The 17,039-nt window shown below is 39.2% G+C and overlaps 1 protein-coding gene across 7 annotated transcripts in view; it reads right to left on the reverse strand.

Moving 5' to 3' along the window:
• DOP1B (DOP1 leucine zipper like protein B) overlaps positions 1–17,039 on the reverse strand; it is an 87,747-nt gene that overhangs the window by 60,265 nt on the left and 10,443 nt on the right. For 6 of the 7 annotated variants that reach the window (XM_073361204.1, XM_073361214.1, XM_073361195.1 and 3 more), the window contains 2 exons: positions 1,762–1,943; positions 1,503–1,673 (listed from right to left, as the gene is read on the reverse strand). In XM_073361204.1, the coding sequence (XP_073217305.1) occupies positions 1,503–1,673; positions 1,762–1,943 (353 nt within the window). Of the gene's footprint in view, positions 1–1,502; positions 1,674–1,761; positions 1,944–17,039 lie in introns of those variants that run through there. The other variant, XM_073361225.1, reaches the window with a different exon arrangement.

A 17,039-nucleotide genomic window follows, 5' to 3' on the forward strand; every position in this document is an offset into this window, starting at 1 on the left:
CAGATGTATTACTGCTAATGTCTGAGCCAAAAAGAACCTAAATTGACTTTCAGATTCTAGCGTCAGCTTACTGGGGGTGCAGTTGGAAAATATTTGTACATGTTAATTGAGCAGACTGAGTTTTAAATCATAAAATGGACACAAATATGGGATCACATGATATCTTTTTGCAAAGTCGCTTTTCACAGTATTGCTGCACTTAATGGTTAAATTTCAGCCACGTTAAGGTAACATGACAGAATGTATAAACCACACACACACACACACACACACACACTTTCAACTCACTTTTTCATGCAGCAGTTGTAGAAGAGGCAACACTTATATTTATCCATCTGCCTAACAGCCAGTAATTCAGCAATTGAAAGCTATTTACCAGAAACTAAACAAACACAGCTTATTCTTGTTCACTCATAACAATAGATGCTAACTGTCAATGTAAATAAAGCTTTTTCTACACCTTCATGACTTGAGACTTTTACAAAGAAACATTACGTGAAGCTAAACAAAACATCTTTTGTCAAAACAGACAATTACAACTAAACTCAATTCCACCATTTCTTGGGAAGGAGAACAGAATGCATCAATCTGGAAAACACATATGTACTGTATACGACAAACGTATTTAGTCACTGTCTAAGTAGAGAGAGTATTCAGTGAAATATAATGAAAGTTATCTAGTGGCGCAATTCCTGCAACAGGTTATTGCAAAATAGTTTTGTTACAGCTATTACTTGATGGAAGTACAATCATTACATAACCAAAAGTCTAGTGACTAAGTGTACTGCAACAGTACCTCTTCAACCAGGTATCTAGATGCATTGATACAAAGTGAGTTGAACTTTGTTGAACCAGACCACACCAGCTGGTCATCATTTTCAACACTGCATTAAGAGGCTTTGGGTGAAAAAGACATTTTTGATAGTGAGTTTTAGAAGTGGTACATTTACTAGTGCAGCCAGGAACACAAGGTGGTCTTCTAATATAGAATGCTTGCAATCTAGATATGTACAGAAAACAGGAATTCCCCTTTAACAAAAGATTTAAAGAGTGCAAAAAACACAGGCTTAGTTTAGTCTGTCAAAAGATCTCCTCAATGCCCCATTACAGATTTGAAATGTAAAGATAAGTATTCAGAAATTTTGAAAGGAGAGCTGTGTTGCTTTCTAAATATAGTGGACGACTCAACTTGATTTAATGCAACTTTCCCCCCAAAGTTTAACTACACAATTTCTTTTTATCCTTTTATTTCTTTTCTCCCTTACTCCTGCCCCACTTCCCCTTGCATTTCATGCATCTGTCTTTCCTCCATTCTCTTCCAACTTCTAGTATTTTTCCCTTCCCATCCCATCCCTCAGTAGCCCTGCATTAGACATCCTCCGTCTGGATGAGGATTTCTAGATATGGGTTCCTTCAAAAATAAATAAATAAATAAAATTCAATAAATAGGGAAGTGATTGAGTATTGCATTTTACGTTTCTCAAGTAACATAAGCAATCCACCTGTCATAAATTTCCGACCCCTCCTCCAATCCAGGCAGCAGTCCAATTACAAAGGCTTGAAGACTTGGCAAGAGGGACTTTTGCAGAGGAAGAAAATATTTCTCATACAGACCAAGGAGAATAGGCCTCACTGACATTGCTGCATTTGCAAGCAGGGGAAACAAACCAGAGCTTTAAAAAAAGAAAAAGAAAGATTTTGTCATTTTATAAAATAATCTATTATGAAATTTTAAGTCTGAGTTTTCAAAGAGCAAGTTACCTGTAGAGGAATAAGTCTTTGGCAAGCCATTTTGTCCCAATAATTTTAAAGATGATTTCATAGGTCTCTAGTGCTTTTAAATGCACTCCACTAGGTAAAGCTGGATGTAAACACTGAGATAATCTCTTACTGATAATCAGACGTCTTGGCAAGAGGGAGTACTTCAAGTTACTTTGAAGAGCCTGTACAAACAGTGGGGATGGGGGAGAAGGAAGGAAGGAAGGAACAAAAAGTTATTGTACATGCACAACATCCAACATTAATCAACCAACATTTTAACTGAAAAAAGGTTTTGTGATAGAAAATTTACTTTGTAGAATTAAATAAGGCATTCAAGAGTTTTCTTCCATAAATGCATAATATTACATTAACAGAGCAGAGATCACTAGAGTTGAAGAATTGGTGTGGAAATTCTTTTCTTTGGAGGATGGAAGACAGCAGTCAAAGGCTGACAGTAAATCGGATAGGAATTGAGGAACAGAAGGAAGAATTTTTCTCAGCATTCAGGGTCTGGGAAAGGAGGAAAGAGTTCAGTAGTAACAGACTCTTTCCTTGTTGCACACAACCTGTAAGCGTTTTTTTGTTTTTGTTTCACATATAAGGATGGCTGATTTTGTTATCTCATATTGGACAATAAAGTGTAAGAAGTGTGGCAATGTTTAAAGAACATGACTACAACAATCATTACTAGCTCTAGGCCTTAGACTGAAACTACAGTAAAAGTGAAGATTCTTAGAGCGGCTCCATGTAAAGGACTGGTATGTTACAACATACTGAAAAACTGATCATCACTTAAAAAACAATTTAGCTGGACAAAATACACACAAATGTAACATTTGCTATGTAGAGGACTCATTACAAATCTAAATCCAAGTATTATCTCTTCTATTCATGACATAATAAAACTTTACATATAAAATTAAGGTAGAACACATTTATGGAGCGCCCCTTCAAATTTTAGAATGTTCATGAAAGATTCCTCTACATAATGTTAGTAATGCCTACAGCAGCAAGGTACAAAGACTGCCTGAATGCTGGACTTTGGTTGGTATACTTTCACAATCTTAACAAATGGCTCACACCCCCTAAATATATACTTAAATTGTTTACTCTAAAAGTTCTAACTCATCCGTAAAAAGAAAATATCTAGGCTGTAAATACTTTTTCTTCTTGTTCTGACTTATTCAAATCAAGACAAATACCATAATATTCTATCAGTAAATTAACAATTAAGTTACTTATTGACTAGTCATGAATGACACTATTCAGTAAAATCATGGAACAACTTGAGGTATTGCAAAAATATCATATTATATAGTACGTGTCCCTTGTACAAATTTACTTTCTAATGACTGCAAGTAATCTTCCCTAGCAGAATAGGACACTTAAAGCCCTGGGAATAACAAAAGAAAAAATACTCCTGGCATCAGCAAAAGCTGGGTGGAGGAAGGTGTGTAACTAATTCTCCTGCACAACAGCAAGTCTGTAATGTTTGTGTGTCTTCTGAAATTTGGACAAACATGAACTAGTCTACATTCTCCTAAATCCATGAGCTATGCTGCCTGCCATTCCTCAATCACAGAGCACCTGTGTGAGAATTTTGCTCAGTGAGTGAGCTCTCGTAAGAAGGGCTTTTCCATTTGAATCACAGCTTCACATGCAGGCTGCTTAATTCACCGCTTCTTAATGAATAATCCTACACTAAGCATAGAATCATAGAAATGTATGGCTGGAAGGGACTACAAGAGGTCATCAAGTCCAGACTTCTGTGCTGAGAAGAACCAAGTAAACCTAGACCATCCCTGACAGGAGGCTGTCTAACCTGTTCTTAAAAACCTCCAATGATGGGGATTCCACAACCTCCCTTGGAAGCCTATTCCAGAGCTTAAACTATCCTTATAGTTAGAAAGTTTTTCCAATATCTAATCTAAAACTCCCCTGATGCACATTAAGCCCATTACTTCTTGTCCTGACTTCTGTGGACATGGAGAACAATTGACCAGTCCTAGTCACAACAATCCTTAATATATCTGAAGACTTACCAGGTCCCCACTTTGTCTTCTTTTCTCAAGACTAAACATGCCCAGTTTATTTTAAAACTTTTCCTCACAGGCCAGATAGTCTACACCTTTTATAATTTTTGTTGCTCTTCTCTGGACTCTCCAATTTGGCCACATCCTTTCTGAAGTGTGGCATCCAGAAGTGGACACAGTACTCCAGCTGAGGCCTCCCCAAGGCTGAGTACAACGGGAGAGTTACCTCCCTGTCCCCAATGTTTTATATAAGACATCTGTTAATACACCCCAGAATGGTAACAGACTTTTTTGCAATTACGTCACATTGTTGATTCATTCAATTTATGATTCACTATAACTTCCAGATCCTTTTCAGCAGTACTATCGCCAAGCCAGTTATTCTCTATTTTATAATTGTGCATTTGACTTTTCCTTCCAAGTATAGTACTTTACACTTTTCTTTACTAAATTTCATCTTGGTAATTTCAGACCAATTCTCCAATTTGCTAAAGTTGTTTTAAGTTCTAATCCTGTCCTTCAAAGAGCTTGCAACCTCCTCTCAGCTTGATGCCACCTGTAAATTTTATAAGTCCACTCTATTATCCATGTCATTAAACGAAAATACTGCATAGTACCAGACCCAGGACTGACCTTTGTGGGACTCCACTAAATGCATCCTCCCAGTTGGACAGCCAGCCAGCCATGGATAACTACTTTGAGTATGGTCTTTCAACTAGTCATACATCTACCTTATGGTAATTTCATCAAGATCACATTTCCCTCGCATTTCCTTAGCCTTTCCCACATTTTATGAATGCATAAAATTATGTGCAATCATCAAGGCTTACTTCATCCAGACTTCCTTTCACCAAACTGGAAGAATTCGGAGATTAATTAAATTATTTTTTTGAAAATGATCTCATGCCTTCAGGATTTTTCTGGGGTAGTGGGTGAAGATTGTTTTTAAATCTTTTCCTCATTAGCAAGTTGCATTCTAATACTCTACTCAAGATGGACACTAGTAAGCAACATTAGATGAAAATACATGTATTACAGGTTAAGACTACCACTGGTTTTCCAGCAGATACAAAATGCCTTTACGTCAGACTGCAGAATACATTAGAATATTATGGAAGCACCAGTCACAGTTCCATTAAAAAAGGCGGAATTGTTTTAAACTTAAATCTTGGATTCAACCACTTCCCCCAAAATTGCAGAAATTATTCTTTGATTACAGATAAGAAATTTAGCAGTCTTTGTCAGAGCCTTTTTGTCCTGAACAAGTGGAATATGGCAGGCTCTTCACATTTTCCGTATTGTTAAAGCTCCTTGAAACCTCCTGCATAAGCAACATTTGAAGGAATTATGTTTTAATTAAGCTAAATTACTAAATATTTTATCTGTTACAATTAGAGGTTATAGACAGGGTCAGGTCAACAACTCAGGATTTATTTACACAAAAATTGGCAGAAGTTAATTTTAAGTAGATTTGGTAAAACAGGTAGGTTTTATTTGAAAGATAGGATCAATGGTAGTTTGTTTTGTTATTTTTCTTAACTGAAAGTTTATCCCTCAGTATAGAGTAGCTCACTGAGTTAGGAGAAATAATAGGCATATCTGGAAGATTTGAAAAAAAAAATCTGTCCTTTTATTTCTTTTCAGTTGTTTTTGGAGTCTTACTGAGCTAGAAATGATGGACGGCTGTTTTGTGGAAGGTAAATGTGTGAGGAAGAGGCAGAATTAGCCAGGAAAATGGAAAGAGTAGGTGGAGCATGAATCATTTATGCTTTACTTATTACATGTATAGCTACTGTAGCCATGGCAACGAATTCGAAGAATGTTGGTTTATTTTATAGAATTATAAACTTTACTTTAAAGATAGGATGCCAAAAGGAAGCCAATGTTATTAATTGGACTCTAAAATATGTCCAACTATACTGGAGATCAGCTGACATGTCAGAAGTGACAGAGAACCAGAAGCTGAGTGAACATTTTCCAACTCAAGTGCTTAGCCAATATTCACCAAATTTGACATTATTCCTAATTTGGATTGCATACAAATAACTGTTAATTTGTAGAATACAAACATAAGTAACAAAGACCTTGTTAAGAGTACAATAGAAAATTCCTAGTCATTTTCCCAGTTTCCCTCCCACAATTGTCTTAAACATATACATTAACTTGTTCTAATTCAGTAACTTTCCAAGTTCAACAAAATAGAAAATATTACAGCAAAGATCCAAATCTACATTTATGTTGTAACCTATATTTTACTTTGCTTAATGATATATTATGCATTTGAGTTCATTAGTTGCATTGTGTGGGATTGAACAGTATGGCCAGTAAAGGTTAGTCATATTATGTATGTCATTAGGATGTGCAGTCTTGAACAAGATCCAAGGGACATTTTTAGTAAAAGGTTACAATTTCATAAGAACAATTATATTTATTTTCAGACCTTAAACCTCTTTTCTGCCATGATGCCTACCAAAAAAAGTGACTGTTAGGTAGATGGTTTGCTATGTGGCCACTGTTCTTCATGCTGAACACTGTCATTTAAATTGTTTCCCTGTGATCCCCCATCTGGTTGTTTTTAATCTACCATTACTTACAGCATTACACTTAGGTCATAACCTCTTTGGGGCAGAGGTGTGCTTCTGTTATGTTTCTACAGTAGCTAGCACAGTGGGGTCCCAGGCTCAAAGCATAGTCATCTTCATTATAATACTCAATTTTGGGGGCAGGCATGAAAAGGAAGAAAGTGTATAACTGGAACAAATATACTACACCATAGTTAAGTACTCGGTTAACTTATTTCAGTACACTTAATTGTGACGTTTGGGAATTTTAATGTCGCAAAACATGGCTCACGGTAACTATCTAATACTACTTGGGACTTTGAACATGAAAAGTGCTTTACAAACATTACCTACTACATCCTTACAACTGTCAAATAAGGTATGTAAATTAACTTCATGAGGCAGATGGAGAAGCTAAGCAGAGCAGTTAAAGGCCGGATTAGCGCTCACAACTCCCTGTGAATTCAATAAAAGCTGTGGGTGCTCAGCACTGTTGAATCTAAAAGCCATAGATCGGGGTTTAAAACTGAATTAACGATGAACTAAAATTATGATAGCACCCACACCAGATGCTGTAAAATGAGCATTGCCTGATCTACTGATTGTATATTGATTAAATTACTGATTTAGTTTCCCCATTTAGCACACTGAAATTTGGTTGGTTCTTGTCCCAAGATCAGGCCCAGCATTATCAGAATTACCGTTCAGCTATGATCCCCAATGTGCATTGTTTGCAATGCTCTCTCACTTAGCACATCACACTATAGTTATAATAGTCTTAACAACACACTTAGCAAATTCACACACACACACACACACACACTCACTCACTCCCAATCCAGCAAGGCAGGTAGAGGTAATAACAGAATGAGCAGAGCATCCCGATATTTACACCATCCCTTGCAAAACAACCTGAAGTGTTAGTTATCTTCCTCATCTTCTCCCTCACCGTCACCACTGGTAGTCATCCTGGCCTTTCTCAAGAGCTACATCTCTCTCTTCCCTCGCACACAGGCTGGGATATAACTTTTATGTGTTACACTGATGCCACCATGCCTAACGCATATTCAGTAGGGGTTTCAGCCTTTTTTCCTTATTTGTAGTTCCTCACATTGCTAATGTTGGCATGCCCTTCCCCCACAGGTTATTACTCCTTTTACCTTAAGCTTATTAACATATACATCACTTAGTTACCATGGCATCCTTGTGGTCAGCTGTCCCGAACTAAAAATAGCCCAAGCTGTTATAAACTACCACCTCAGTGATTACCTACCAGCAGTTTAGTCATCACAGCATTCTATGTTTTGATATCTTTTATCTAGGATTAGTCTTGGTTAGCTACTTTTGCTAATTTTTTTGGGCCTCATGCCTTAATTAGTTTGGCCAAGTTATTATCTTACAGGCCTTGAGCCTTGTAGGCTTACTGCATAAATTAAGGCAATAATACCTTACCTAGCAAATACCTATACCTGCTCTGAACAACTTCCACCTGGTTCCTAGTGCAACACTTGCAATAGACTACCATAGGTTTAGGAATTTATGATAATTTGCCAAATATATTTCTGATTCTCATGAGTCAGTGAAATCTGACTTCAGTTTCTTCAGATACATAGTTGCTTATGCTCACTTAGGATACATTTTTTTCCAACTGCTTTCCAAGTAACTGGGGGGAGGAAGAGGAAAAGTGCTAAACATCACAAAATGTCCATGTAGTTCAGCTTCTCAAATCAAATATTTTACTGGCAACAAGTTTCCTAACATTCATAATAATTCTATAGAGTTTTGTTCTTACAGTTCATTGAGAAACTACTGATTCTACAAATCTATAAAACATTTGAACTAGTCATATAGTCTTAAGAATTTTGTTCTTTCCCCACCTCCAAGCCATAAAAAAACCCCATGACAAATAAAGTTTAAGCTGAGAGGCCCAAAATGTTATTTAGCACAATTTTTTGTTGTGTTTTTCTTCAAAGTCCCCCCCCGTGCTCAAAAAACATTTACGGCTGCTTGTAACAGTGTGTTCTACATATTAAAATGCCCTCAGTGTAAATAAATTTTCCTCGATTTCTTTGAAGATTACCTGAAAACTATTCGCCCTTTTTTGGCAATAGGTAAAGGAGGCCTGGAATATAAATATAATATTTTTTAAATTTATTTTTATTTATTTAAGAGACAGTCCAATCCTCATCAATTTACATTCAGGTCTTATCTATACTGATTCCCTAGGACAAGGGTGGGCAAACTTTTTGACCTGAGGGCCACACTGGGGTTGCAAAACGGTATGGAGGGCTCGGTAGGGAAGGCTGTGCCTCCCTAAACAGCCTGGCCCCCACCCCTTATACGCCCCCTCCCATTTCCCGCCCCTGACTGCCACCCTCAGAACCCCTGACCCATCCAACCCCCCTGCTCCTTGTCCCCTAACCGCCCCCTCCTGGGACTCCCTGCCCTTAACCAGGCGGACACAGCAGGGGAGGGGCCGTGGGCTCGTCTCCCCAGCCGGGAGCTCAATGGCCGGACAGGATGGTCCCGCAGGCCATAGTTTGCCCACCTCTGCCCTAGAAAGACTATAGACAACTGGAGAACTAGTACAATTATGACTGAATCATCAAGAAAAGAAAACCCAAACAGCAGAAAGGGAACATGGGTTTGCTTGTGTTTTTGTAAACATGTATTTAAAGCAAATGCTTGCAATGCAGTTACGGGAAAAATATTTGCTAAAGAATCATCATCCCAAACTTTCAATTAAGAGCTTAGAAGATTCCCATTCCTGCTCCCTTCTCCTCCAAGATCTCCAGACAAGAGGATATTCCCAATATTTATAAAGGTAAAGAAACTGCAACAGTACATACATCACACAGCAGCAATGAACAAAACCCCTTTTTAATGACAAGCAAAGCAGAGGGAAAGGACTGAAACATTCCTATTTTTAAGCCTGATGGTATGAAATCTCAAATGATTTCATGGCAGCAACTCGTTCTCTACCTCAGATTTCATACATCTCAATCAGGTACTATTAATCACATCTAACTTCATTTTCTTAACCTTCCCAGCACTACAAACCCATGAGAATATTTAAATTGGAGTCTTTTGCATCTCTCCCTATTCTTCAGTATTCCTTCTGTAATGCAACACATACAACTACCACAACTACGTGCTTCCCCATCAGTGTTACGAATGTAAAATCAGCCCAGATAAAAATGTATACTTTATTAGTATTCAGGGCTCTCTTTACTTCAACAAGTAAATAATGAAATAGTTTTCAGTAACACATACATTTAGAAACTTATTTAATACATTTAATTTGGACAACAGTTTGCTTCCAAAAGCCAATTTACTTAGCTAATATATTGAATGCATCTGATGAAGTGAGCTATAGCTCACAAAAGCTTATGCTCAAATAAATTGGTTAGTCTCTAAGGTGCCACAAGTACTCCTTTTCTTTTTGCGAATACAGACTAACACTGCTGCTACTCTGAAACTTAGCTAATATACTGTTCATCTTCTTAAATGCAAATCCCCACCATATCAACATCTTCCCTTTATAGCTGATAGGTGAAGGTCATACACATAAAACGTTCTTATTCCCTAGGACTTCAAAACAGAATGTTTTTTCTGAAGGACAAATAATGTTCATGTACAGTACTGAACTGAACAATGTGATAAAGCGTGCTATTGTTAAACAATAGCACCACAGGTCAGTCTGACCAATTTTTGCTGAAATTTAACAACCAAGTAGGAGATCAGATTATATATATATTTACACACACACACTTACTTTTTAAGAGTAGACTGGGCCTTAACAGTTGATGAATCATAAGTTTTCAGTTTATTGCCTCTGTCTCAAACAAGTACGTTGTTAATTCTTAATTAGAGCTAATGCTATAAATTAAGAAGTGTGTTCTGTATTATAACCACGATCCACATACTTCTTAATTTATAGCATTAGCTCTAATTAAGAATTAACAACGTACTTGTCTGAGACAGAGGCAATAAACTGAAAACTTATGATTCATCAACTGTTAAGGCCCAGTCTACCCTTAAAAAGTTACGTCAACATAGTTATGGTGCTCGGGGGAGTGAAAAAGTCACACTGCGTGCCACAGTTGAGCCACCTAACCCTTGATGTTGACGTGAGTAAAATCAATGGAATAATTCTTGGGGAGGTGGATTATCTAAAATCCATAGAACAAACCCTGTCGATGTAGGAAGTGTCTACAGTGGTGCTGCAGCTGTGCTGCTGTAGCACCTATACGCGCACAGGGTCTCAGAAAACAGGCACTGAAGACATTTGCTATAAAAACAGGGGACAAGAGTTTTTATGGTTTTCACAGATAGTGGTGAGGATAGAGTAAACAAGGAACACGAGTTTAAAAACACTTCCATAAGCTGTTTACTTGTGATTGCTGCGCAGAACAAACACCTAAAGCTAACATTCCATAGCCCTGCCCGCTGCCTTCATGTATTGGGAATACTGATGTTCTATTTAAATAAACCATGTTTCATGATCTGATTAAAAGGAAAAAAATCTGACTGTTCCTAGTTTTCTTAAAGACTTTTCTTCACTGGAGGGGACGTGTACTTACCTAGCGTTAAAAATCTGGGGAGCATAAGACAGGGTTTGTAGTTTTCATGTGAGTTAGCAGGTTAAATTACAGACAATAGAGGACTGGAGCCTCAGTGTTAACGTTTTATAGCTATGACAAGGTCTTGTATTATCGTGGATAAACCCTTGCTGAATTAAGTTTAACATCATTGTATCATTTAACTTCATTGTACTAAAAATGCAATTGTCTCTGTGTTATTGTGACAGGTTTCAGAGTAACAGCCGTGTTAGTCTGTATTCACAAAAAGAAAAGGAGTACTTGTGGCACCTTAGAGACTAACCAATTTATTTGAGCACAAGCTTTCGTGAGCTACAGCTCACTTCATCCGACGAAGTGAGCTGTAGCTCACGAAAGCTTATGCTCAAATAAATTGGTTAGTCTCTAAGGTGCCACAAGTACTCCTTTTCTTTTTGTGTTATTGTGGCAACTTTTTTTAAGGGAGGTGGGGTATGCTAATGGAATGCCTCTGGTTATCAGCCCTTTGAAGCTTCACCCTGGGGAGGGAACCCATTATCTGGCTGGATTACCTTTCGAAGCTTCAAACCGGATTCTCTAGACTAGAGATCAACTGACAAAGAAAGGACATTGGGATAAGTAATTTAAGTTTAAACTGACTCCGGGTTTTTGTTCTGATTCAGCAAGCAGACAGACTGGTCCCCAGAGGGCCCCCAATCCTTAGGGAAGGTTTGGAAATACTTTGTCCGACCAAGGCCCCATAAGACTGGATTCTTGTTCTGAGCTGAAGCTACGATGAACCTGAAACCACAAGAAAACCCCTGGGTGGGGTTCTGAAGGACTGCTCCTGCCAGAGCCCATGCTAGAGTTAGGGTGATCTCTAGTAAGCTTATTAGCATGGTGTAGGTTCTTTTATTATTTTAAATGTTTTCTGTGTATTGCTTTTACCTTATGAATAAAATATGCTTGCTTTGAAAGAATAGCGATAACTTATAACTGTGGCAATTACACAGTTAATTATCTCTGAAGGGACCTGCTTAGGCAGACTGTCTTTCGCAGAGAACAAAACAGCAAAGGCAGGGAACTGTTTACCCTGGAAATACACGTCACAAAGGAAAGCAGCAGTGGCCTCCACCCAAGTAAGGCAAGGGCAAGGGGGCTGGACCACTACTGGGAAACAGGTGCTGCTGCCCTGAGCTGTAAAAAAGGCAACAGTGGAATGCTTCCTATATAGAATTAATCTCGTCTTCAAGCTACAGTATTTATGTCTTTGTCTATGATTCCCTCATCTCTCAGAGGGAGCCATAATATTGCTATAACCTGAAGAATGTGGGCTTGCTCATCACAGCCTCCTCATGAGGATCTCACAGGAGCCAGGAGTATAGCCTAAATGGTCTCTACAAGATCCTTTTTACAGAGTTCAGGATGGCACTATTTACTACAATGTTCTCAGAGTATGTATTTACAACCTGTCCCAGTACCTTCATATTTGGGGCTTTCAGAAATCTTCCCAGGAAAACTGATTCGTCCCACCTCCAACTTTTTTTAAACTTGCTTCAAAACTGATTAGAAATGCTTGTATTAAAGTATTTATATTATTTCTTGAACTATAAAATACATATGATTGTGTGTTTTGGAATTTCTTCTCTTTAGAAACCATTTTAAAAAACAGTGAAACATGGAATCTTCTATCTAGATGCTTAATGTCTAGCCATCACCGTGGTCTGAGTGCAATCAGTGTAATATGATTTTCTGTAAGCTTTAACCTTTGTCAGTTTAGTTGGAGTAGGTTTGCGTGTTTGTGAGCTAACTAGTTCTGATGGCAGAACTTAAATGTGTACGCTGTGACCAGGAAGAGGTGAGGCACATGTTCTGGCACTGAAAAACTTATACCTGCTGGGGAGCAAGTGAGAAAGATGACTTTGTCTATGCTACCATATCAAAAAGATTATATCCAACTAGGGATGGTGGAAGATTTGCGCCTGCAGTCAGTGTTACTCCTGCAAGAAAATAAATGGAGGGTAGCATGGAAGCGTGGGGCATAAGTTCTGCCACTCCCTGTTCCTTTCCTGAGGTATTACTAACTGAAAGGCTTGTTGGAGGGGATCCTACAAGGCCACGGAAAAGGAGCTTGTTTCTGAAGAGTTTGCCTTCTGTCTCTCCGAAGTTCTGCCTCATTTTGCGCCAGCCTTTCTGCCCCCCCACGGCTCAAGTAAAAATATCACCAGTGGCCACAAAAATTCCCCTTCCTTCCAAACTTATTCAGCTTTATGTATGGTAGCATATTCTAAATCCGAGGTCACCCTAGTATTGCACAATTGGTAGAGGTATTAGTCATGGAGCTCAAACATTATAGGTTCTGTTATTGTTCCAATATACTTTACCAATACAGAGGTAAGCACCATTGCTATAGGGTGGACGGGTGGAAATGCTAGCCAAATTCTCCACCCTATCTCCCATCAGTAATTGAAGATTCTGCTGCTGCCAGATCACAATCAGAAATGTGCACATGAACAACAATCACCATCATCCACCTCCGCTGTGAAGCTTCTGTTGCTAGCTTACCAACTGCACTCATTGGTAGTCTGGTCAACCAGAGCCAAAATGGTTTTCCCAATGGATCTATCAAAAGTTATTGAATCAAAGAGCAGGGTGAATAAGAAACAGTGAGAACAGTTTGGCATATTCCACAACCATAAGCCATTCAGCACAAGGATTCTCTCTTTTTATGCTTGTACAGAACCTAGCATAATGGGTTGCAACCTGAAATGGAGCCTTTGAGAGTATTTACTACTAAAAACAACTACCACCACCAGCTATCCCTGCCTCTCCCTGAGGATAACTTGATACAAATTTTAATATATATATTTTGAGTTTTGATATGACACTCCAAATAAAATCAAAATATATATATTTTGAGTTTTGATATGACACTCCAAAAGCAGAAAGCCTCTTTAAAAAACCCACACCACTTTCGTGTTTCTTGTGTGGCTTATCAGATGAACCTCGGGGTTTGGTCAGTGATCCAAACTGGAGGCCATTTGAGCAGAAGGTTCCTGAGATATAGCTTTTCTTAAAGCTGACATGTTCTGGCAATGAATTTTGCTGCCCAGAGAGAGATCAAACAAGGGCTGAGATCATCACACCAGGATCTCAGACACCTGAGAGTTACCCCAACAGGGTTCATGCCACTCATTAGCCCTCTGGAGAAAATCAGATACAATGCTATTAACCAAAGACTTTAGCTCTTTAGTTTGGATCATCAGCCTCTGAAGTTCTTGATGTTGCACCAAACAAATGAGCATGTGTGGACAGAAGAGTTAACAGGGTTTTTAGCCTTGAAAGTTTTAAGCGGCTTGGATGGCTTAAGAGAACAACCAGTAGTCCTTTGAACTTGACCTACCCAGCCAGTGTGAGCCTGAGTCCCACCTCATGCAAAAATCTGGAAAAGGTCAGAAGACCTACTGCTAAAAATCCATCTCCATCAGAATTGTGGGGGTTTTGTTTTTTATTTTTTTGGAGAACAAAGTATTTTTGTAAAACAAAATTAAATGTGCTTGCTGACAGGGGAGGGCCATTGTAGAGGGTGGAGGAGGAATGGCGTGAGGGGGTGGGGCCTCAGGTGAGAGGGAGGGACATTGGGAAAGAGACATGAAGGTGAGTGACAAGGGGAAGGGGGCAGGGAATAGGAGCAGGAGTGCCTGTGAGCCCTACACTCTCCCCTTTTGTGCACACCAGAATCTGGGGACCCATGTATAGCAGTTTGACCCCCTTCTATGCCCCTCCTTATGTAAGCCAGGTTCTCGGGGGTGTTAACTTTCTAGGGAGTCCCTCTTCCTATCCCTCCATAGGATTGGGGGTCCCTGCCCCTCTGGGAGTGTTTGAACCTCAGTCCCTGCCCTCTTGTGTGTGCCAGGAGCCAAGGGGCCCTGCCCATCTATGGTGGTCTGACCCCCATCATGTGAGCCAGGTTCTGTGGGGACCTGCCTTTTTGGGAGGGGGTCTGAACCCCACACCTTACATCTATGTGATCTGGGGGTCTCTGTCCCCATGTGAGCCAGGATCTGGAGAAGTAATGTCCTTGTGGGCGAGGAGGTGAGAACAGACGTGCTAGGAGCATGTACCAAGAACACACTGTTAACACTGGGATGAGGAATTGAGAATGGGCATGCTTGACACATCAGAGTCTCTCCAATCAAGCAGATCACACATCTCAGAGTGGCTATTTCAGGTTGTATTCATCTCCCTGGGAGGTTCTCATTTAGCTGAGACCATCACATGGAGATGACTACTGCCGTCTCTGCCACTGGCCTGCTGGGTGACCTTGGTCAAGTCACTTCCTTATTCCCAATTTATATATGGGAAACAGGTGAAATAAAGTTCTTTGAGATCTATTGCTGAAAAGCACTGTATAAAAGCTATGTCTTTTGAATACTATCCAGCCACAGTAGTATATCAACTGCATACTGAGGTGAGAACTACAACTGCCTAAATGGCCACTAACTTCTATGAATATACGTTTATCCAAAAAAACAAAAACAAACAAAAAAAAACAATCCCCCCTCCCCAACCCTAGAAAACTAAATTGCAAAAAGCTTAATTAACACAGAGTTAAGGTTGCCTTTTCTGATAGTTTGTGGCCTTTTAAAACAAGGAGTTTATCAAAACTCAAACTTCTGAAAACCAGGAAATACAGACTTAAAGAAAACACACACGTAACCTGAAGTATGCCCTCTTTGAGAGATGCCACAAAATACCATAACACACATACACATACTCTGCCTTTTTACTGTACTGGACGGCTGCTCTCTACACTGTGCCTACTCCCCTGAAAGGTTTCAGAGTAACAGCCGTGTTAGTCTGTATTCGCAAAAAGAAAAGGAGTACTTGTGGCACCTTAGAGACTAACCAATTTATTTGAGCATGAGCTTTCGTGAGCTACAGCTCACTTCATCGGATGCATACCGTGGAAACTGCAGCAGACTTTATATACATACAGAGTATATAAAGTCTGCTGCAGTTTCCACGGTATGCATCCGATGAAGTGAGCTGTAGTTCACGAAAGCTCATGCTCAAATAAATTGGTTAGTCTCTAAGGTGCCACAAGTACTCCTTTTCTTTTTACTCCCCTGAAAGAATACCAAACTTGTTAAATTTAACAATTTACAACCCCCTTCACACATGCACACAGGATACCACCTAAACCTATGCTTTCCCCTACCCACCATTAAATCCATAGACTGCTCTCCTATCTCATCACTACTGACAATACCCATAGCAAGACCACCCCAGTGCCCTTCTCCTGACACAGCCTACACAATTCCATATTGAAATGATGCCAGACTGGAACCTCAAGGTACACATGCACCTCTTTTCTTTGATCACACATCTCCTCACATCATCTCAATGACAGCTCTGTGATGCTCCTCAAACTAAATCCCAGATCTCCTCATATCACAAACACATCTGCACCAACCAGCACAGCTACACCTAACACGGGGACTGCAGCTGGAATGCATGCAGATAGATCCCAGTGGCTCTTGCCAGTTCCAGGGGACAGAGGTAAGACTGGATGGATATTTTATATTGTAAAATACCTCGTATTTCCTGGTTTTCAGAAGTCTGAATTTTGCTGAACTTTACATTTTCGAAGGGCACAAACTATCATTGGGCAACCCTAACTCTGCATAACACAATTTTAGATCATTTAATTAAAGATATTTTGGCTATGAACATGTATGTTAAAAGCACTAACTTTACCGATATGCCTACACACAATGAACCAGCACCAGTTTCCAGACAAAAACTGCTGTTAGCTTCTATCAGCAGTAACTTTACAGAACCTCACCCCATTCTGTTAGCACACAAAGGCAAAATCTGCAATAGCACAATTACATTTTGGCACCAGGACTATTAAAAAAAAAAAAAAAAAAAAGGATTACCAAACCCTGTACACTGCAATCTGTACTGAACATTCTAAATACCGGCATTCATTTTGTTATTTAGCAACAAAACAATATTTTCCTAGAAGTTAACACACACGTGTATATAGACAATAAAAATGCTGGTGAAAGCACTACTCGAGAATAGGAATGAGAAAAGAATAACCTTATTTCTAAAAATAC

The sequence above is a fragment of the Lepidochelys kempii genome, chromosome 1 (assembly GCF_965140285.1).
Source record: "Lepidochelys kempii isolate rLepKem1 chromosome 1, rLepKem1.hap1, whole genome shotgun sequence".
Taxonomy (NCBI): Eukaryota; Metazoa; Chordata; order Testudines; family Cheloniidae; genus Lepidochelys; species Lepidochelys kempii.